The sequence below is a fragment of the Mytilus californianus genome, unplaced genomic scaffold (genome assembly GCF_021869535.1).
Source record: "Mytilus californianus isolate M0D057914Y unplaced genomic scaffold, xbMytCali1.0.p SCAF_8, whole genome shotgun sequence".
Classification (NCBI taxonomy): domain Eukaryota; kingdom Metazoa; phylum Mollusca; class Bivalvia; order Mytilida; family Mytilidae; genus Mytilus; species Mytilus californianus.
The window spans coordinates 17,529,591-17,549,721 of NW_026262734.1; the positions used below are offsets into that span (position 1 = coordinate 17,529,591).

Here is a 20,131-nt window from a genome sequence, read left to right on the forward strand (position 1 = left end):
TGTTATGTTAATTGTTCTGTTATTTTTTTCTGTATTGAAATGTCTTTATGTTTTTTTACTTATTTTTTTTTAAGGGGGGGGGGGGGGGTTATTTTTTAAAGCTCTTCATGGATAGACTGTTGTCTAGAAAAATGGTTAACCTTCAACCCTTCCCGTTCGAAAATGAAATTCTTGACCAAATGAGGCATCTGTTTGATACAAATACACAGCCATGTCCGGTCGGAATGGAGACGTTTAATCCGATGATTTGTGTAGAGTGACCTCCACACTTTTTGCACATTTAAGAACCCTAGCAGCAACCCTCTGAGGCGTATATACATGGCCTAATTAAAATATCAACCAATCCTTATCTTTGTCGAACTTAAATTATGTCGTTTTTAATTTCAGAATTAGATAACGTTTAATAAAAGGACCACTCTAATGGATACCAATTGAAAATAACACTTTATTAATTGCGTGCTTAAGGATGTTCGCTACTCTGTTTCAGAATAACAAGCTTTTCAAAAGACTGTTATAAATTGATAGTATATGAATGAAGGAACTAAAATAGCAGAAAAAAATGAAGGGTCCGTGTGCTTGTTTTCGAGAAATAAGCCTTAGAAAATTTGGCGGGAAATGATTCTTTCTAGATTTTTCATACATTTAACATTGGCACCTTTTTTCTTTCAGAAACAATGAAAAAATAATAAGAATTTTATAAGATTTTCAAATATGGTTTTTTAAACTAAATGTAATAAAATTATGAAAAGAAAAGTAGGGGTTAGTGGACAAAATTATTTAATGGCCAAACATGGATAAAACAAGAGGATTCCGAAAATCTGGCAAAACTTCAAAAACAAGAGGAGCGAACATCCTTAAGATGGGCATATTTTGTTTTCATATTTATTAGGAACGCTCAAACCAAAACATTGTCAGGCCAAGTTGTACATGCATTCGACCTAAATACGCGAACAGCTGTATGACCAACAGGCACATAAACAAAAAACAACATTCATCTGAAGTCAGCTTTGCCTGAACGACCTGGAACCTTAGTGTTTTTTTTTAATAATTTCTTAATTAATCAACCGAGAATTTAAAAAAAAAGTTCGTTAAATTGTTTCATTCATGTAACATATTATGACCCTAGTTGATTGTTCAAATAGATGACACTATTAACAACACAACAGATGTTTATTCCAACAGAAGATCTTCAATAGATACGCTAAAATTAACAAACCTGATGTTATGTCTGAAGAACATTCCTGTGTGAAAATTGCTGCTTTTCAAGTATTAAGTTCATCGGTTAAAAATCACCGTTTCAAATGTTGTTATGAAAAAGGCAGAAGATACCATTGGAGAAATCTAAACCAATAAGTCGTAGAGAGACTGACAAAATCATTGCAAAAGAGACAAACACCAATCTACAAATCACTACAAGACTGAGCAACACGAATCCCATCGTGGATAGTTTCAGGTGCTCAAGTAGGGTAAACAGAGATCCCATTTCAAAAATATATTTTAAAATATCTAAAGCTATCGTGGATAGTTTCGGGTTCTCAGGAAGGGTAAGCAGACCCCATTTAAAAAAATAGATTTTAAAATATCTAAAGCTAAAATGGATTCAAATCTGAGGAGTAATACAGATAAATCACACAATATAAGGGCTATATAATTTTTTATTCAGAAATTAATAGTCATGATAGTGAAGTTTTGTTGTTATGTAAAAAATCTAAACTAAAGTTTGGTCAAATTAAACGTAGCTTAAGTTGTTGTTTATATATCTTCTTATGAATATAGCAGATGTTTGATATATCACGGAGGCTGCATTCCGATGAAGTTAGTAACATAAAGACATCTAAAGGGCAACACCAAAGACTATCAAAGTGTGTTATATTGTTAACAAAAACAGTATTTTAGATTTGTGAAAATAACAGATATAGATATAGCAAACTTATTTTAATTCGACATAGTATAAAAAATATAAAAATAAAATATATGTATATATGCATAAATAGGCGTCTTTGAAGTAAATACTTTACAGAGGTTAAAATATTCTTAAAGGGACAATTGCAAGTAGATTTTTGTCTGATCTGTTCGACGATTGAGGATTCAGTGAAATGATTTTTTCTCATTTCATCTTATTTGTTCCATCTCACTGCAAAGAAAAAAATCAATGAAAATTTACAAGAACATACGTCAAGGACGTCAATTTAAATAAGTTATCGAAAAAAAAGTTTCGGTATTAATGATAATACTCTTCGATATCATAAATACGTAGTTTATTATATTTTATCGACTAGAAATATTTTTCTTACAAACTGTTAGAAAACGTAACAAATTTCACGACAAAAGAGATGATTTCAGCTTCCCAATTGTGAACTTTCCTTTTCTTTGTAGAAACATTTCAGCAGTGCCTGCATATGGAATATATTTCCCCAAGTTTATATGGGAATCCAGAGCTTGCGTTCCTTATTATGGTTTCCATGATAGAGGGTTGCTGCTTGCTAGGAAGCCAATGAACCCAGGTTTTTTTTTGGTGGTAAAGTCGAAGTCATTTGTCTAATGTTTTACGGACGCCATCAAGAATTGTTTGATCTTATGAAATATCTATGTCACATCTGATGGCAACCAATACTGTAATACTATTTCAGCCATTTAATAGTAAATCATGATTCAAGTAAGTAAACATTTAAAATAAGGTTAAGCCAAGCTAATTAAAAAAAGATATCTAAAAAGCCACGATTCAGTCTTTGCCTGTATTGAAGGACTGAAAAGGTGGTACAATGTTGGATGTCATTGGATGAAAAAGGCAGATGATAATAAGGGCTCTATAAAGATGTGACAGATATTCTCCATTTGCAATTTTACAGTTTTACGTATGGATACCACAATAAAATGCTCCGCGGGGCGCAGTTAGATACGACCACAGAGGTCAAACCCTGAACAGTTGGGGCAAGTATGGACACTACATTCAATAAAATTGAGAATGGAAATGGGGAATGTGTCAAAGAGACAACAACCCGACCACAGAACAGACAACAGCAGAAGGCCACCAACAGGTCTTCAATGCAGCGAGAAATTCCCGCACCCGAAGGCGTCCTTCAGCTTGCCCCTAAACAAATATATATACTAGTTCAGTGATAATGAACGCCATACTAAACTCCAAATTGTACACAAGAAACTAAAATTAAATATAATACAAGACTAACAAAGGCTAGAGGCTCCTGACTTGGGACAGGCGCAAAAATGCGGCGGGGTTAAGCATGTTTATGAGATTCAAGCTTGATACAGCTCTGAATTTGGATTGTGATTAAATATTTGACACGGAATAGGTTTCTGCCACAGAATGAATGTGGTCAAAGAACTGAAATATCCAAAATCTAGATACACGGTTAGATTCGGCATATACAAGTATACCAAGAATTTAATCTTTTTATGGACCATAATATCCAAGTACACCAGGAATTTAATTTATTTATTCATTAATGGACAATATCATCTAAGTTTTTAAAGGGTTCGCTTCATTAAAAATAAATGGAGAATGTATCCATGGGACACAAATGATGCCCCCGCTCGCAAAAAACATTATAAAGGGATATAACAAGAGAACTGTAAAAGTGACACCACCCAAATTCGTACTTGATCTGTGTTTAATGGTAATAAGTATTGTGTATAAGTTTCATAACAATTGGTTGAGGCAAACTAAAGTCAGAGAACGGAACGATTCAATTTTTTTTCCATTTATAAAGGGGCATAACTCAGGAATGGTAAAAGTGATGCCAACCAAATTCGAACTTGATCTGTGTTTTGTGGTAATAAGCTTTGTGTATAAGTTTCATATCATTTGGTCAAGGAAAACTAAAGTTAGAGAACGGAAGCCAGTTTTAGAACGTACGGACGTACGGAAACTACATATGGACGGGGACATAAATATATATATATAGCATTTTGAAAATTAATTTATACAGAATAACAACCTACCACGAAGTTCTTTAAAAAAAAAAACAATTTCTAAAATGTCATTCATCTTTCATACAATGTCTTTAAAAAATCTATAAAACTTACCTCTTTTCAAAATATCTAATAATGAATAGTTAATTTCAAACAATTTTTAAACATAACTTCTTAAATTAGAATATAATGCTTTATCTATTTTTAACTATGACTCAACTTACAATTTCTATTAATTGTGCAATACTTCTCTGAATTTAAATTCTGATTAAATATTCAATAAAGCATAGTTTCTGAAGCAGAATGAATGTGGTCTAAGTACTTAAATGCTTTTACAAATGGACATTTACCAATTATTGTCCAATATCCAAATTCTAAATTAATGGTTGGAATCAACATATCAAAGAACCCCGAGAATTCATTTTTTGACAAATCCAACCAAGTTTAATTTTGACCCTTTCGACCTCAATGTGAATCAATTTGATAACAGGACCCAAAATCAAAAATCTAAATACACACCTATATTCAGCATATCAAAGAACCCCTATATATTCAATTTTTGTTTAAATCAAACAAAGTTAAATTTTGGACCCCAATTTCAAACAACTTGAAATCTAAAAAAAAAAAATGACAAAAAAGATTCAGCATATCAAACAACCATAAGAATTCAATTTTTGTTAAAATCAAACGAAGTTTAATTTTAGATACTTTGGACCTTTATGTGGACCAGTTTGAAAAACGGGCCCAAAATAATAAAAAATTAAAACACTGTTAGATTGTGCACATCACAGAACACCAATAATTAAATCAAACAAAGTTTAATTTTGGACCTAAATTTGAACGAACTTTGAAAACCAAGCCCAAAATCAAAAACATAAAACACTGTTGGATTGGGCATATCAAAGAACACCAATAATTAAATTTTTGATGAAATCGAACAAAGTTTAATTTTGGACCCCAAATTGGACCAATGTGCCCACAATCAAAAAGCTAAATACACAATTAGATTCAGCATATGAAAGAACACCAATAATTTAATTTTTGAAGAGATCAAACAAAGTTTAATTTTGGACCCTTTGGACCTTAATATGAATTAATTCAAAAACAGGGCCCAAAATCCAAATTCTAAATACCCAATTAGATTCAGCATATTAAAGAACCCCAAGAATTCAACACTTTGAATTAAACCCTATTGACATTGCTAATAATGAAATTTTTTCAGAGTATTACAAAAGTATTGTTTTTTTGCCCCTTTGTGGTTAAAATTCAAAGAAATCCATACTCTTATAAACAAATTATTGTCCTGAAACATGACAAATGCTTGTTTTTTGGCCTCTTTTCTGCCCCTCATTACTAAACAGCTAATACAATAGTCCCCAAAATCAATCCCAACCTTCCTATTGTGGTATGGAACCTTGTGCTAAAATTTAATAGAGATCCATAAACTAATACTTAAGTTATTGTCTGTGAACCTGACAAATGATTGTTTTTGTTGGCCCCTTTTTAGCCCTTAATTACTTAACAGCTAAGAAAATTACCACAAAAATGAATCCCAACCTTTCTATTGTAGTATGGAACCTTGTGCTAAAATTAAATAGAGATCCATACACTTCTACTCAAGTTATTGTCTGCAAACCAGAAAAGTCATTGTTTTTCCCCTTTTTAACCCCTAATTACAAAACAGCTACGACGATAAAAAGTCAATCCCAACCCTCCTATTGTGGTATAGAACATTTTGCTAAAATTTCATACAAATCCAGTATACTTATACTCAAGTTATTATCTGGAAACCAATTTATTGTCTATGAACCATTAAAAATGCTTGTATATTGACCCTTTTTGGACCCTAATTACAAAACGGCTACGACAATACCCCCAAAATCAATCCCAACCTCCCTATTGTGGAATGAAACTTTGTGCTAAAATTTCAATGGAGATCCTTACACTTATACCCAAGTTATTGTCTGTGAACCAAAATGTCTTCGGACGCCGACGCAGACATAGCCATAACATAATACGAATGCACAACATTTGCGGTAGTATAAAAATCAAAAATCTACATGCGCACTTAAATTCAGCATATCAAAGAACCCCAAATAATCACTTTTTGTTAAAATCAAACGAAGTTTAATTTTGGACCCCAATTTCAACCAACTTGAAAACTGTGCCCAAAATCAAAATTTAATTATATGCTTACAATCAACATATCACAGAATCCCAAGAACTTTTTTTGTTAAAATCAAACTAAGTTTAATTTTGGATACTTTTGACTTTTAGGTGGACCACTTTGAAAAACGGGCCCAAAATCAAAAATTTAAAAACACTTAGATTGCACACATTAAAGAACACCAATAATCAATTTTTTGGTGAATTCAAACAAAGTTTAGTTTTGGATCCCATTTTGGACCAACTTTGAAAACCAAGCCCAAAATCAAAAATCTAAAACACTGTTGGAATGGGCATATCAAATAACGCCAATAATGAAATCTTTCATGAAATCAAACATAGTTCAATTTTGGACCCAAATTTGGACCAACTTGAAAACTGTGCCCAAAATTTAAAATCTATATACACGCTTAGATTCAGCATATCAAAGTTTAATTTTGGACCCTTTGGACCTTAAATAAAGGCAACAGTAGTATACTGCTATTCGAAATTCATAAATCGATTTAGAAAAAAACAAATCCGGGTTACAAACTAAAACTGAGGGAAACACATCAAATATAAGAGGAGAACTACGACACAACAGAAACACAACATTAAAATGTAACACACATAGAAACGAACTATAATATAACAATGGCCATTTTCCTGACTTGGTACAGGACATTTAAAAAAAAATGGTGGGTTGAACCTGGTTTTGTGGCTAGCAAAACCTTCCGCTTTTATGGCAATGTTAAATATAACATTAAAATGACAACATTACATGACAGGACTACAATACAAATAAATGGGAGAACATATAGGACAGAGAAACATACGAATAATAGCTAACAAAAGGTACCAGGTTCAAAATTTAATACGCAAGACGCGCGTTTCGTCCACACAAGACTAACCAGTGACGCTCAGATCAAAAACGTACGAAAGCCAAAACAAGTACAAAGTTGAAGAGCATTGAGGAACAAAATTTCCAAAAAGTTGTGCCAAATACGGCTAAGGTTATATGTCTGGGATAAGAAAATCCTTAGTATTTAGAATAATTCATACTTATGTAAACAGTAAATTTATAAAAATGACTACATAATAGATATACATGATAACACCGAAGTAGTGACTAACTACAGAATAAAAACGGATACATAAAACAACATAAACCAGCACATAAAAATTCACAGCCGATTTAGCAAAAGAGATCAACGCTAAAAAAAAGGGTGACGTCACATTTGAATTTCTGAAATTTCCCCAAAATAGGATAGAATTAGGATAGAATTCAATATTTGGTTTATAATACTCATATAACATTTATCAATAACAATGAAAATTACAATACTAATTAATATAAAATGTGGTAGTAATAAGATAATAAATAGTATTATCTAGCTATGTCGGTGTTTCTTCTAAATCAAACTGTAAACCAAATATATCGTATACATTTAGTTGACCCAAATTAAAATCTAATTAACAAACATGGTGATTAATAATCTTTACCATAACACACGAATACAACAGAAAAAAATAAGATTTACAACTACAAACGAGAAGACATTTGACAAAATCCGATGAGAATAACAAATATAACATCAAAACTAAATACATGAATTTTGGATAGAAAGGTAACGTGACACGTCTTATAGCAATGCGAATTCACACTCAGCAAAACAGTCACAATCGGGAATAAGTCACGTTCGGTAATTAAAAGATCAGACGACGTAATGTCAAACCACATTCTAACACGTGGTAAAAATGTCCTTAGTTAGTTAATGTGGACCAATTTGTAAACAGGCTCCAAAATTAAAAATCTAAATACATGATTAGCTTCAACATATCAAAGAACACCAATAATTTAATTTTTTAGAAATCAAACAACGTTTTTTTGGACCCTTTGAATCTTAATATGGATCAATTCAAAAACAGACCCAAAATCCAAATAATAAAAACCCAATTAGATTCAGCATATTAAAGAACCCTAAGAAATTTTGAATTAAACCCCATTGAAATTGCTAAAAAAAAATACGTAATTTATACAAAGTATTACAAAAGAATTATTGTTGGCCCCTTTTACCTAAACCGTTACGGTCATAACCCCTAAAATCAATCCCAAACTTTATTTTATGGTATAACACCTTGTGGCACAATTAAATAGCAATAAATAGACTTATACTCAAGTTATTGTCCAGAAACCAGAAAATCCTAGTTTGTTTGCCCCTTTTCGGCCCCGAATTACTAAACAGCGACGACAACCATCCAACCCCCCCCCCAAAAAAAATCCAACCTTCCTAATGTGGTAAGGAACCTTGAACTAAAATTTAATAGAGATCCATTCACTTATACTCAAGTTATTGTCAGAAAAATAATTGTTTTTGTTAGCCCCTTTTTTGCCCCTAATTCCTAAACAGCTACTTTAAAAACCCAACAAATAAACCCTAACCTTCCTATTGTAGTATGAAACCTTGTGCTAAAATTTAATAGAGATCCATACACTTATACTTAAGTTATTGCCTGCAAACCAGAAAGATAGTTGTGTTTGGCCCCTTTCGACCCCTAATTATTAAACGGTTTTGGACATGACCCCAAAAACAATCCCAACTTTCCATTTGAAGGATGGAACCTTATGGTAAAATTTCATAGAAATATATACTCATACACAAATTATTGTCCTGAACCATGAAAAATGCTTGTTTTTGGCCCCTTTTTACTAAACAGCAACGACAATAACCATCAAAATAAATCCCAACCTTCCTATTTTGGTATGAAACCTTGTGCTAAAATCTAATAGATTCATACACTTATACTCAAGTTATTGTCTGTGAACCAGACAAATAATTGTTTTTGTTAGGACCTTTTTGGTCCCTTATTCCTAAACAGCTATGACAATAACCCTCAAAACTAATCCAAATCTTCCTATTGTCGTGTGGAACCTTGTGCTAAAATTCATAGGAATCTATACGCTTATAGTCAAGTTATTGTCTGCAAACCAAAATGTCGTCGGACGCCGACGCAGACATCGCCATAACATAAGACGGACGCAAAAAATTTTGCTGTCGCATAAAAAAACTCTTATCACTTGGGATATACATCACATATATGTTCCCTGGAGGCTTTCTTTTTTACATTTGTTCAGAACGTGAATAAAAGATATTTTAATGATCTTAGTTATAGACAAGAGAATGAGACATATTGCATACCTATTCCTCGCTGCATCATATTTTTTATTTGTCTTCCCTGTTACTACGTAAACGAAGCTTCTAGATATAAAAACAAGAAAAGAAGATGAATGAAATTGTGAAATCATATCAATTCTTATACCAAACATCTCTATTTATTATAAATTTTGTGTTTTGTTATTTGTTATTTTTGTTTTAATTGACACTTATCATTATATGCGAAAGTACATTTCAAAACTTAACATATACAAAATACGAGGTGATGCTCTGGACAACGATGGATGATCTGACTGGGGACTCTAAGGTCCCAATATTTCGAGATTAAAGAATCTGCTATATGTAAATATGAAAACAATATATATTCATAAACCCCATATACACAAGGGATGATAGTTAGAAGTAGCAACAGAACAAAAGGTTTGTGTTTTCGAAAATGCAATTCAAAAGTTGTATTTTGATCGATAATATACAATTCAAACAGGTTTTCTGTTAAAATGTGTTTTCCTACATTTCTAACCGTCGTTGGGAGTTGAATACCACCACATACTTCATTTGTACTTCACAATAATCAATATAACAAAATTTGACGAATTATAACTCACAACAATAGCTGTGTCAATTTTAAGCATTTTTTTATGATGTACATCTATTACTTTTTGCAAAAATATATGTTACGAAGATAACCACATAATATTATATGATTATCTTTTGGTATATACCCCTCTTTTTGTGTTTTTTGTCTAAAATATCATGGCTTTTATGTCATTTAGGTTCGACAATTAACGGTACTGACCTTCTTGGTTTGTTGAATCTCTTTCCTTTCAAAAACAATATATACGAATAAATCCATTACATGTACTACTGTCATCAATATTCTGGAGAAATCAGGAGGAAATCTTTTATAATGATATTAATTTTATTTACCTCATTTTCCTTCTGTATCTCCTTGCGACAAATATGGTCAGTGGAATCAATAAAACTAAGAGAAATAATAAATCTGAAAAAGTGAAATTTTTAAAATAAAAGAAGAAAATAATCTTAAATATGATATTTTGCTTGTGAACAATGTATAAAAGGACCTTACCTAGAATTTTACGCCTCACATTAAATATTTTGTATCTTTGGTGGAGACATCCTACTTTACGATTTGGTTGCTCACCGATACATACTCTATAAACATAATAACTTTAAACACACAACATCGGACTTTTTACGAACACTTGATAACGAAGTATCAGTGAATATTTCTCTGGAGTCAGAATTGTATGATTAGTGATTACAATCTTAAAATTCTGACGCCGTGGATGTGGCAATTTTGTTTTAGAAAATAGAATTTGATATACATTATATAACATCCTTAAAACACCAAATAAGGCTTCAAGTTTTAATATAAATCACTTTTTTAAAAGAAACTATCAATTACAATTACAGACAATTAACATGAAATATCAATGATTAATGCTTTTTAGAATGAATCTTTGCTTTATTCTGAAATTTGCGATAGTTAAATTTTTGAGGTAATTCTTTAAGCCTCCTTATTTCAATTTATATGAAATTAGATATTGCTGATTGTTATCAAGATTAAAATGGAACTAACATAATAACGTATTACTTCCCTCATCGGGTTTGTGATCTTCTGTTGGAGGAGTCGTTACAGGATATGTTGGTGTTGTGTCTATAACTGAGGTCTGATATGGAAGATGCGTTGTTATTGGTTTTATTGAATCTGATGATGACATAAAAGCTGACGATGACTGTAAATGGAACGTATTTTGAGTGTCTGAAGAAAAAACAGCAGTGGAAAGTCTTTCGGGTAAAGTGGAGATTGATGACAATTGTATTACCGTTGACGATAAACTAGCATCCGACCATGTCTCTAATAGATTGTATTGGGATGACTTCATCAATGTATACGAATTGGAATGACTGGTGGCTGATATCAACTTTGAACTTGTAGTTGGTAGTACAAAAGAAGATTGAATATCGATAGCAATGGAAGAAGATAACGATAATATTGATGTCACTATTGGACATTCTGTTTGATTGTTAACACATTCGCCTGTCTCACATTTATGATTACCTTCAGGGCATGGTTGAATATATGTACCTATATAAAATAATGTAATTAATAATAATAAACGTGAAAAAAACAACATTGTAAGACTGTGTCCTTGTTTGTCGACAGATGGCATTGATAAATAAAAATCTTGTTTAATATGGGATCAATTGTTTGGTACATATCATCTCAATGTTATACCACACTAGTCAGATGAGAGATTACAGGCGGTATTTTTTTAAACAGAGAGGGAATATATGTTCGTTCTAGATGAGCAAGGAAAACCCTTAGTCGAAAAAAAACCCAAAAAAAAACCGAAAACGATGAAACGATAAATAACAGTCCACAAAATCATATACAGAATACTTCAGATTGAGCAACACCAACTCCGCAAAAATGGATGACATTCATGATGCTCTTAATTACGCTGTTCCCTTCTCTACAATGTTGTATATATCCTTATGGTTGCACTAAACAAGCAAAGTCAACACAAACTTTTTTTTATCAAAAATCTAGAAAAAAAACAAACAAATAAACAGTGAACAGAGATTCATTCATATATTTCCACATCTCCTTGTATAGATGACAAATTCATTTTTTGTTTGCAATTTCAAGACGTGAAATTCATTTAGAAAAGCATTTGTACAGAAATAATGAAATTTAAGAAGACAATCATTATCGCAAGGGACTCTTACCCTGTCGACACACACGGTTTTAATCCGTTTTGAGTTATTGAAAATTTATGAGATTTAAACATCAGTAAACTGTTGTTGCCTATAATTGTTACCTTTGCATGTACAATATACTCACAATTAATCTCATCGGAGTGATCTGGAAGGTCACAGTCAAATTCGTTATCGCATGTTTTTGTTAAATTGATACATTTTCCATCAATGCATTCGAACTCGTCTATTGTGCAAGCATTTACAATCTAGATCAGAAAAAAATAATTGATACAAATCACATTGAGAAAAGTTTAGGTTTCATGAGACTATAAATTTATAATTAACTTATCTTGCTTGTGGAATATTAATACTAACAAATTAATTTGAATTACACTTTTAAGTACTTATTTTTCACAAAACAACCAACGATTGAATAATCATGTGGAAAGAATATCGTTGACTGTTGGTTTATAGCGCCACTAATAATGTATGGAACAAAAGCAGATAATAATTCTAACTGTTTGTAAAGAATTAAAAGTACATATTGTGTGTTCTGGAAGATACGTGTAATAGAATAGCAAAATAAAATCGAAGTGATAGGTACAATAGTTGCTCTAAAAGTATGAGTGTTCAATTCATGCACGATTATTTTATAATACTTTTTGAAAGTTAGTCTAATATTCAGATTACTATTTGTTTTACGCTATAGTTATACACAACAGATAATCGCTTCAGTTGATATTTATAAACAGTTAACATCAATGTGACAATACATAAATTTCAATGTATAGTCGACATAAAATGAAATAACCTAACACCTCCTGCGGTGGGCTCGTCTTTTCATATGAAATAGTTCAAATCCAGAAAAGCGCTTCGGACGCATGAAATTAATAACGTGTTGTTCTCATTTATTTTTCAATATTTATATCTATCCAATGTAGAGAATTACGTTGCTGTGTAGGCCGTTAAACGAACTAACTAGCCCAGTGTCAAATTGACAATTGTCTTTAACATTATAAGAATTAAAGATGAGAATTATGAATTTAGTCTTAAATATATATACATTTATGGTGATAAATAAGTAATTTCATAGCAAAATCCCTTAAATAGAGGTAGGAACACACGAAGGTTATTACGAGATGTCCAACAAGTTTAAAGTAGACTGTCGCTTGTTCCTTTCTGTTTCTAAATTAGCAGGCCGTATATGAGTTGATATTTATCAAGAGGAAGCATACTGGTATTGTTTTCGTCTGCTCTTAAATCTTATATAAACCAGAAATGAACAATAAATCGCTTCAATTTCGTTACATTTTATTTAACAATAATATGAAACCGAAGATAATCCAATAATGCATTGAAAGAATCAATTTTCTTTCCTTCTTACTTATTCTTTCTATGCAAAATGGTACACAGAGCAAGGAAAAGTTTGGTGTTCTTGTTTCCGTAACTAGTTTTGTGTGAGACGAGATACATGAAGTTGGTGATGTGCTGAACCCGTAATTTCGAAGGCTCATCGATTGTATCTCTTTCTAATGATAAACTGTCTTCCCCGATTATTAGCTACGATATACCAAGTTTTCTTTTAAGATCTTTCCTAGATAGGCAGCCATCCCTATCTTATCGGTTATTTACAAAGAAATGAGACAAGGTAAATGAGTGATAGCGCATGTTCAAACACCGATGAGCCCACATTCCATCCATGGGCCCTCGCTGATCCGTGATCCAAAATGGAAATTCGCCTGATTATTTAAACATCAGTGTCCCCGTGCTACCGAAAGAAGGATACTCTGGAGCCTTGGTAATAATGCAGATGCGTTGTAATGGCTTACAATTTTTGGCTTTAAAAAATCTTGCTAGCCAGCGGCATAAGACATCAATCTGACAGTCCCATACATTAGACGCATGACAGTTCAACGTGGAGCATCATTACACACACATTTGAAACTCAGTATTTAAAAAAAAATTCCAAACGAATTTAACTACTAGTAAATTAAAAAATATATCGATGTAAGTATTTCTTCATGAACAAATATAAGTTCTTTGGAACCAGCTATTTACCAAAGTTTTTTTGGCATTCGTCATCATTTTGCACCCTTGTTAGTCCATCATCGTAAATAAAAAAAATTAAAAAAAAAGGGCATAACTAGACAAACCTAATCTTAATAGTTTCTAGTTAAAAATAGATATGTCGCATATGCTTACAGGTAGAAGACAACATGGGCAGAAAATATAATATAGGATCAAACCATATTTTTAGTTCAAAGTTATAACAAATGAAGAAAAAACGTCGCCTCAAACAATTGGCATGTCATGATTATTTTTTTTTTATTACTATCAATTTCGATTGATAAAAAATCGCCAATCGATTCTAAATAGATGTTATATTGCCATTTTATGACATTTTCTCCCTTTTTCATATATTTCTTTTTAAACTTAAGGACTTTTTCATCATTTGGTAAACTATAATAGATAGACGGCATAAAAACAGCAATACATGATGTGCAATTAAGTCAGCAAGACTAAAATTTTCAATGAAATCTGGAATATCAAATGTTCATTGTTGTTTCTTTTCTTTTTGCTATTAACTTGAAAACTAAAGCTGATAAAAAACTTCACCAAAAATGAAAATGATCTATTGTAATGCCATGTTGCTCCAATAATTGCGGCTTTCAATGTCGGGGTTTCATGCTGACTGCTAAAAATTTAGGCATTTAATCAGTAAAATACAAAAAAAAAAAAATAATAAAAATGTTGTTCGAGGTGCTTTGAAGAAGCATATGTCCAAGTTTCGTATACTTCCAAAAAGACTTGACCAAGTCATTAAAATATAAAATCCGTAAAAAAACTGAACATATATTTTGAACAAAAAAAATGATAAATAAAATGGCCACAACTTGATACGACCACAGAGGTCGAACCCTGAACAGTTGGGCAAGGATGGACACAACATTCAAGCTTGAAACAATTTCTGAATTTGGATTGTGATTAAATATTTGACAAAGCATAAGATTTTGACACAGAATGAATGTGGTTATTGCACAAGGTCATGTTTTTCTCTGAATGTTAATGACGTCTTTACACTTAATCCATTGGATTTTGGATGTGTACTGATTGATATTTTAGTCTTAGATGCATGATGTTTTTTATTAATTGTTATTGGGTTTGAACTAGCTGTCAGTAACTGCGAGTACTCTCAGATCTGCAATTAGTGTCTTTTTGTTGTGGGGATGTATAAGTACCATTAAACGTCCACTCTGTGTTTTTGTTAGATGTATTTCTGCTTTGTATCCATCTGATGAGTTAATCTCTTTTCAATTAATTTCTATAGTTTATTCTTATGTTGTACTGTTACACCACTGTCCATGGTTAGGTGGGGGTTGGCGCCTTCAAACTAGTTTAACCCCGCAACATTCTGAATGTGCCTGTCCCAAGTCAGCAGCCTGTAATTCAGTGGTTTCGTTTGTTGCTGTATATCATATTTGTATTTCGTTCATTAGTATGTACATGAATCAGGCCGTTAGTTTTCTCGTTTGAATTGTTTTACATTTGTCATTTAGAGGCCTTTTAAAGCTGACTATGCGGTATGGGTTGTACTCATTGTTGAAGGCCGTACGGTGACCTATAGTTGTTAACTTCTATATCATTTGGTCTCTTGTGGAGGGTTGTCTCATTGGCGATCATACCACATCTTCTTAAATTTATAAGAAATTACAAATTTGAAATCGGACATTTACCTTTTATGGTCCAATATCCAAAATCTAAATACATGGTTAGATTCAGCATATCAAAGAACCAAAAGAAATCATTTTTTGATGAAATCAATAAATTTTAATTTTGGACCCTTTGGACATCAATGTGAACCAATTTGATAACAGGACCCAAAATCAAAAATCTAAATACACGGTTAGATTCAGCTTATCAAAGAACCCTATATATTCAATATTTGTTGAAATCAAATAAAGTTTAGATCTGGACCCCGATTTGCACCAGCTTGAAATCTGGTACCAAAATCAAAAATCTAGATACATGTTTAGATGCAGCATATCTAAGAACCCTAAGTTTAATTTTGGACCCTTTGGACCTTAATGTGGCAATTTGAAAACCGGGCCCAAAATCAAAAATCTAAATACACGGTTCGATTCCGCATGTCAAAGAACATCAAGAATTTAATTTGTTTCGAAATAGAAAAAAGGTTTAATTTTGGACATTTGGACATTAATTTGGATCAATTTGAAAACGGGGCCCAAAATCTAAAATTTAAAAACACGTAGATTCGGTTTATTGAAGAACCCCAAGAATTCAAGACTCTGAATAAAACCCCATTGAAATTGGGCAAGAAATACGTAATTTATACAAAGTATTAGAAAAGTATTGTTTTGACCCCTTTTTTGGCCCAAATTCCTAAACAGTTAGTGCCGTTAGCCCAAAATCAATTAAAACCTACCCTTTTTTTTGTGTGGATCCTTGTGGTACAATTTCACAAAGATCCATAGACTTACACTCAAGTTATTGTCCAGAAACCAGAAAATCCTAGTTTTTTGGTCCCTTTCTTGCCTTAATATCTAAACGGTTTAAGCCATAACTCCTAAAATCAATCCCAACCTTCCCTTTGAGATATGGAACTTTGTGGTACAATTTCATAGAGATGCATACACTTATACACAAGTTGTTGTCCTGGAACAAGAAAACTGCTTGTTTTTTTTTTGCCCCTTTTTTGCCCCTAATTCCTAAACAGTTAGAACAATAACCCCCAATGTCAATCCCAACCTTCCTGTTGTGATATGGAACCTTGTGGTACAATTTCATAGAGATGCATACACTTATACACAAGCTGTTGTCCTGGAACAAGAAAAATGCTAGAGTTTAATACACTTAATCTCAAGTTATTGTCTGGAAACCAAATGTCTTCCTACGACGACGACATCGCCATACCATTATACGGCCGCAAAATTGTGCGGTCGTATAAAAAAACCTATCTAAGTTAATTAATTAATACTCTACGTAAAATGAACAAAAGAAAATAGGAATTGTAGTCTAGATTATATTTCCTGATTACGGATAAGCTTCTGTAAGTGTTTTCTAAAATTCATTGAAACCGTTGTAATTTTTAGTTGTATGCATATACTTACTTTTTTATTATTTGCTGTGAAGACGAAAACAAATAAAAGGAATCCAACACAGTTCTTCATCTGGAAAAAAATTTAAATAACATTTATCTGAAATATGATTGATATTTGAGTAAAATGAAACTCCTGAGCATATGTGTTAGACATCGGAATCGAAACCAGTATAACTTTAAATAACTTAAACCGTGGTATAAATATAATCCCAATATATCTCCGTTTACCTGATATTGCCGGTAGCGTACTGAAGATTTCATTCCATCTACCGTCAATCACGGTAGCTGAAACGATTGACAAAGAAATGCATCAAGATGTTTCGTAAAGGTTTGAAATTATAATCTAAAAAAAATCCGCATACGTTAGCTTCAACTCGCAAAAACCAAACATATAATTACTTGATGATCTATCATAACTATAATTTTCGTTCTTGGAATCTAGAAATAATACAAACATGGATACAGAAAACTTAATTATATAACAAACATTAATGATGTATTTACACTTAATCCATTTGATGTTTGTGTGCAGTGATTGCTATTTTTGTCTTAGATACATGATATTTTTTATTAGTTGTTATTGGCTTTGAACTAGCTGTCAGTAACTGAGAGTACTCTCATATCTGTTCTTTGTGTCTTTGTCGTTGTGAGGGATGTATAAATACCCTGCCAGGTCCGGTCTGTGTTTTTGTTATATGTTTTTTCTGCTTTGTATCGGTCTGATGAGTTAAGCCCTTACCAACTGATTTTTATAGTTTTTTCTTATGTTGTACTGTTACACTACTGTCCCATGCAAGGGGAGGATTTGCGCCTTCAAACATGCGTAACCCCGCCACATTCTTTATGTGCCTGTCCCAAGTCAGGAGCCAGTAGTTCAATGGTTGTCGTTGGTTCATGTCTGTCTTATTTGTTTTTTGTAAATTGTTTTGTTATAAATAAGGCCGTTATTTTTCTGAATTAAATTGTTTTATTTTTTTTTCATAGCCGACTATATGGAATGTGTTTTTCTCCATGTTGAAGGCCGTAATGTTGCTTATAATTGCTTACATCCACTTCATTTGAACTTTGGTGGAGAGTTGTCTCATAGGCAATCATACCACATCTCCTTATTTTTAAATTAAAAGCCAACCTGTTCATGCATGTCGTGATGTATAACTATGTTGTACAAAAATATGTTATAAAATGTAGGAGTGCATTACATCCATTTAATTTGGCCTCTGTTATATAAACACCGAAATAACGCGGTGTAATGTCAGTATTAAATGACAGGGCAGTGCGTAACAAAAAATACCCCAACATAATATACTGCAGTTTTCAGACAAAAGCAAAGTAACATAGAAACTCGTATGATGTAATTTGACTTGTATTTCAGTGTAATTAAACCACTTAGTCACTAGGAGACGATAAGGAACATTTAGGATATGTATGCTATAAAACAAATCCGAATTTTGTTCTGGTTTGTTTGGAAATATGATCCATTTCAGGCTTACTTATCTCTACAAATGTCTTCGTTCGCGTTTCTCAAAACTGATATCAAATAAAGGACTTTCGATTACTTGAACCGATATTGGTTATTATTTTTCTGCTATGTTTTCATCAGAAACAACTTTAAGTAAAAGGAAAAGAAAATACCGTGTTTTTCCCACAATGACTTAAATGGTTAGGTTTTTCAGTCCATAAAAGTAACATTACATTATTTTGTGAATAAAATATACATCTGAAGTTAATGAATCTAAATTGTAAAGAAAGCCATCTACATTGGAATAAAATAAACAACCCTTTTTCCAAATGTCGGAAATATGTCAAAGAGTGTTTACCGTAAATCAATAACAAAAAGAAATAAGGGAACGAATCCCGACGGTTGCAAAAGATCGAGGTGGTAAAAGAGACGATGGGAAGTCGTAACACAAAGGTGGACGATACTAGAAGTCAGCTCGTATTTATGAGCTTCAAATTACATCACTCGGGAACAGTGTTGGGTATCCGCCTATATAATATAAATAAGATATACAAATATTTGTTTTTGTACTACGGTTGACAGAGTCGAGGGTATATAGGAAATATCATGTATGTCCGTCCATCTGTCCGTCCGTGCGTGCGTGATACTTTTGGTTTTTATATGATAAAAACAGAACCGCTTTTGAAGTTTGTTGATATTTTAAATTAAATATATTTCCATTAGCATATACAAAATTGTTATGAATTTTTCAAAATAATGAAAAAGAGAAATCTAACTCTACTGTTATAACATGTATAATAATCTAAATGTTCTCATTAGTTATTATTGATATAAAGGACACATTAAGAAATGAAAGTTTATTCGAGAAAAAAATGTTAAGTGTCTGGTAGTTTCGTTTTCAGAATATTGATTCGACCAATCTAATATTGTTGTAGACGGATTGGAATTCCAAATTTAATTGAACTATTTCACACATACAATACATTTATCTAACTTGAAAGATGACGTAGATACTTACCATACCTATATGGTTGCGCAGACTTACTTTGTCAACAAAATATTTTTCTCTGTTAGCAGAACAAAGAAGTTCCTCGATATTTACTTCCTCTTTGAATACAGTCTTGTTATTTCATAATGATCTACATTTAAACATACTGGATAAGCGTTGTAAATTTAACCCTGATAATTAGTTATAAATAAATTTAACGCTACTAGTAGATTATTATCTAACAATATCTAATAGAAGAATAAATAACTTTTCAGAAATTTGTGTTCAAGATAAGAATAAACAAGTTTCTACTGTATGTACATGATGTAAACGATTTGTATATGTCTACCTATATATTGTTATCACAAATCAATGATTCATGATTACCGTTTAATTTCTGTTAATTAGTTCTGAACAATACAAACTTTTAGAAAATAAGTTCATCGTATTTCTACTTCAATAGGTCATCATAACATAAATTATATATTGAACATTTGGTGATTCATGTATACATGGTATATTATTACTATCGTCTGAACGAAGTTTGAAGATTTTTATTCTGAAAGCAATTTGAGGCTTTTCATGTGTTT

At 31.9% G+C, this 20,131-nt stretch overlaps 2 protein-coding genes across 4 annotated transcripts in view; both read right to left on the reverse strand.

The window, feature by feature from the left end:
- LOC127712680 (low-density lipoprotein receptor-related protein 2-like) overlaps window positions 1–20,131 on the reverse strand; it is a 110,866-nt gene that overhangs the window by 18,202 nt on the left and 72,533 nt on the right. The window lies entirely within an intron of this gene.
- Window positions 1,638–19,713, reverse strand: LOC127712679 (uncharacterized). Its single transcript, XM_052219268.1, has 7 exons — window positions 19,572–19,713; window positions 17,105–17,164; window positions 12,121–12,241; window positions 10,852–11,361; window positions 10,179–10,251; window positions 9,276–9,335; window positions 1,638–2,134 (listed from the first exon to the last, which is right to left on the reverse strand). Exons 1-7 carry the CDS (start codon window positions 19,572–19,574, stop codon window positions 2,113–2,115), a joined length of 849 nt encoding a protein of 282 aa, XP_052075228.1. The 5' UTR covers window positions 19,575–19,713; the 3' UTR covers window positions 1,638–2,112.

What these genes read in the sequence shown, in the direction of transcription:
- LOC127712679 (XM_052219268.1), bottom strand. An exon ending in GGGAAGTAATACGTTATTAT is followed by an intron (nt 10,252 to 10,851) that starts GTTAGTTCCATT and finishes TCACTTTTTCAG; the next exon opens with ATTTATTATTTCTCTTAGTT. An exon ending in TATGATGCAGCGAGGAATAG is followed by an intron (nt 2,135 to 9,275) that starts GTATGCAATATG and finishes TTTTCTTTGCAG; the next exon opens with TGAGATGGAACAAATAAGAT.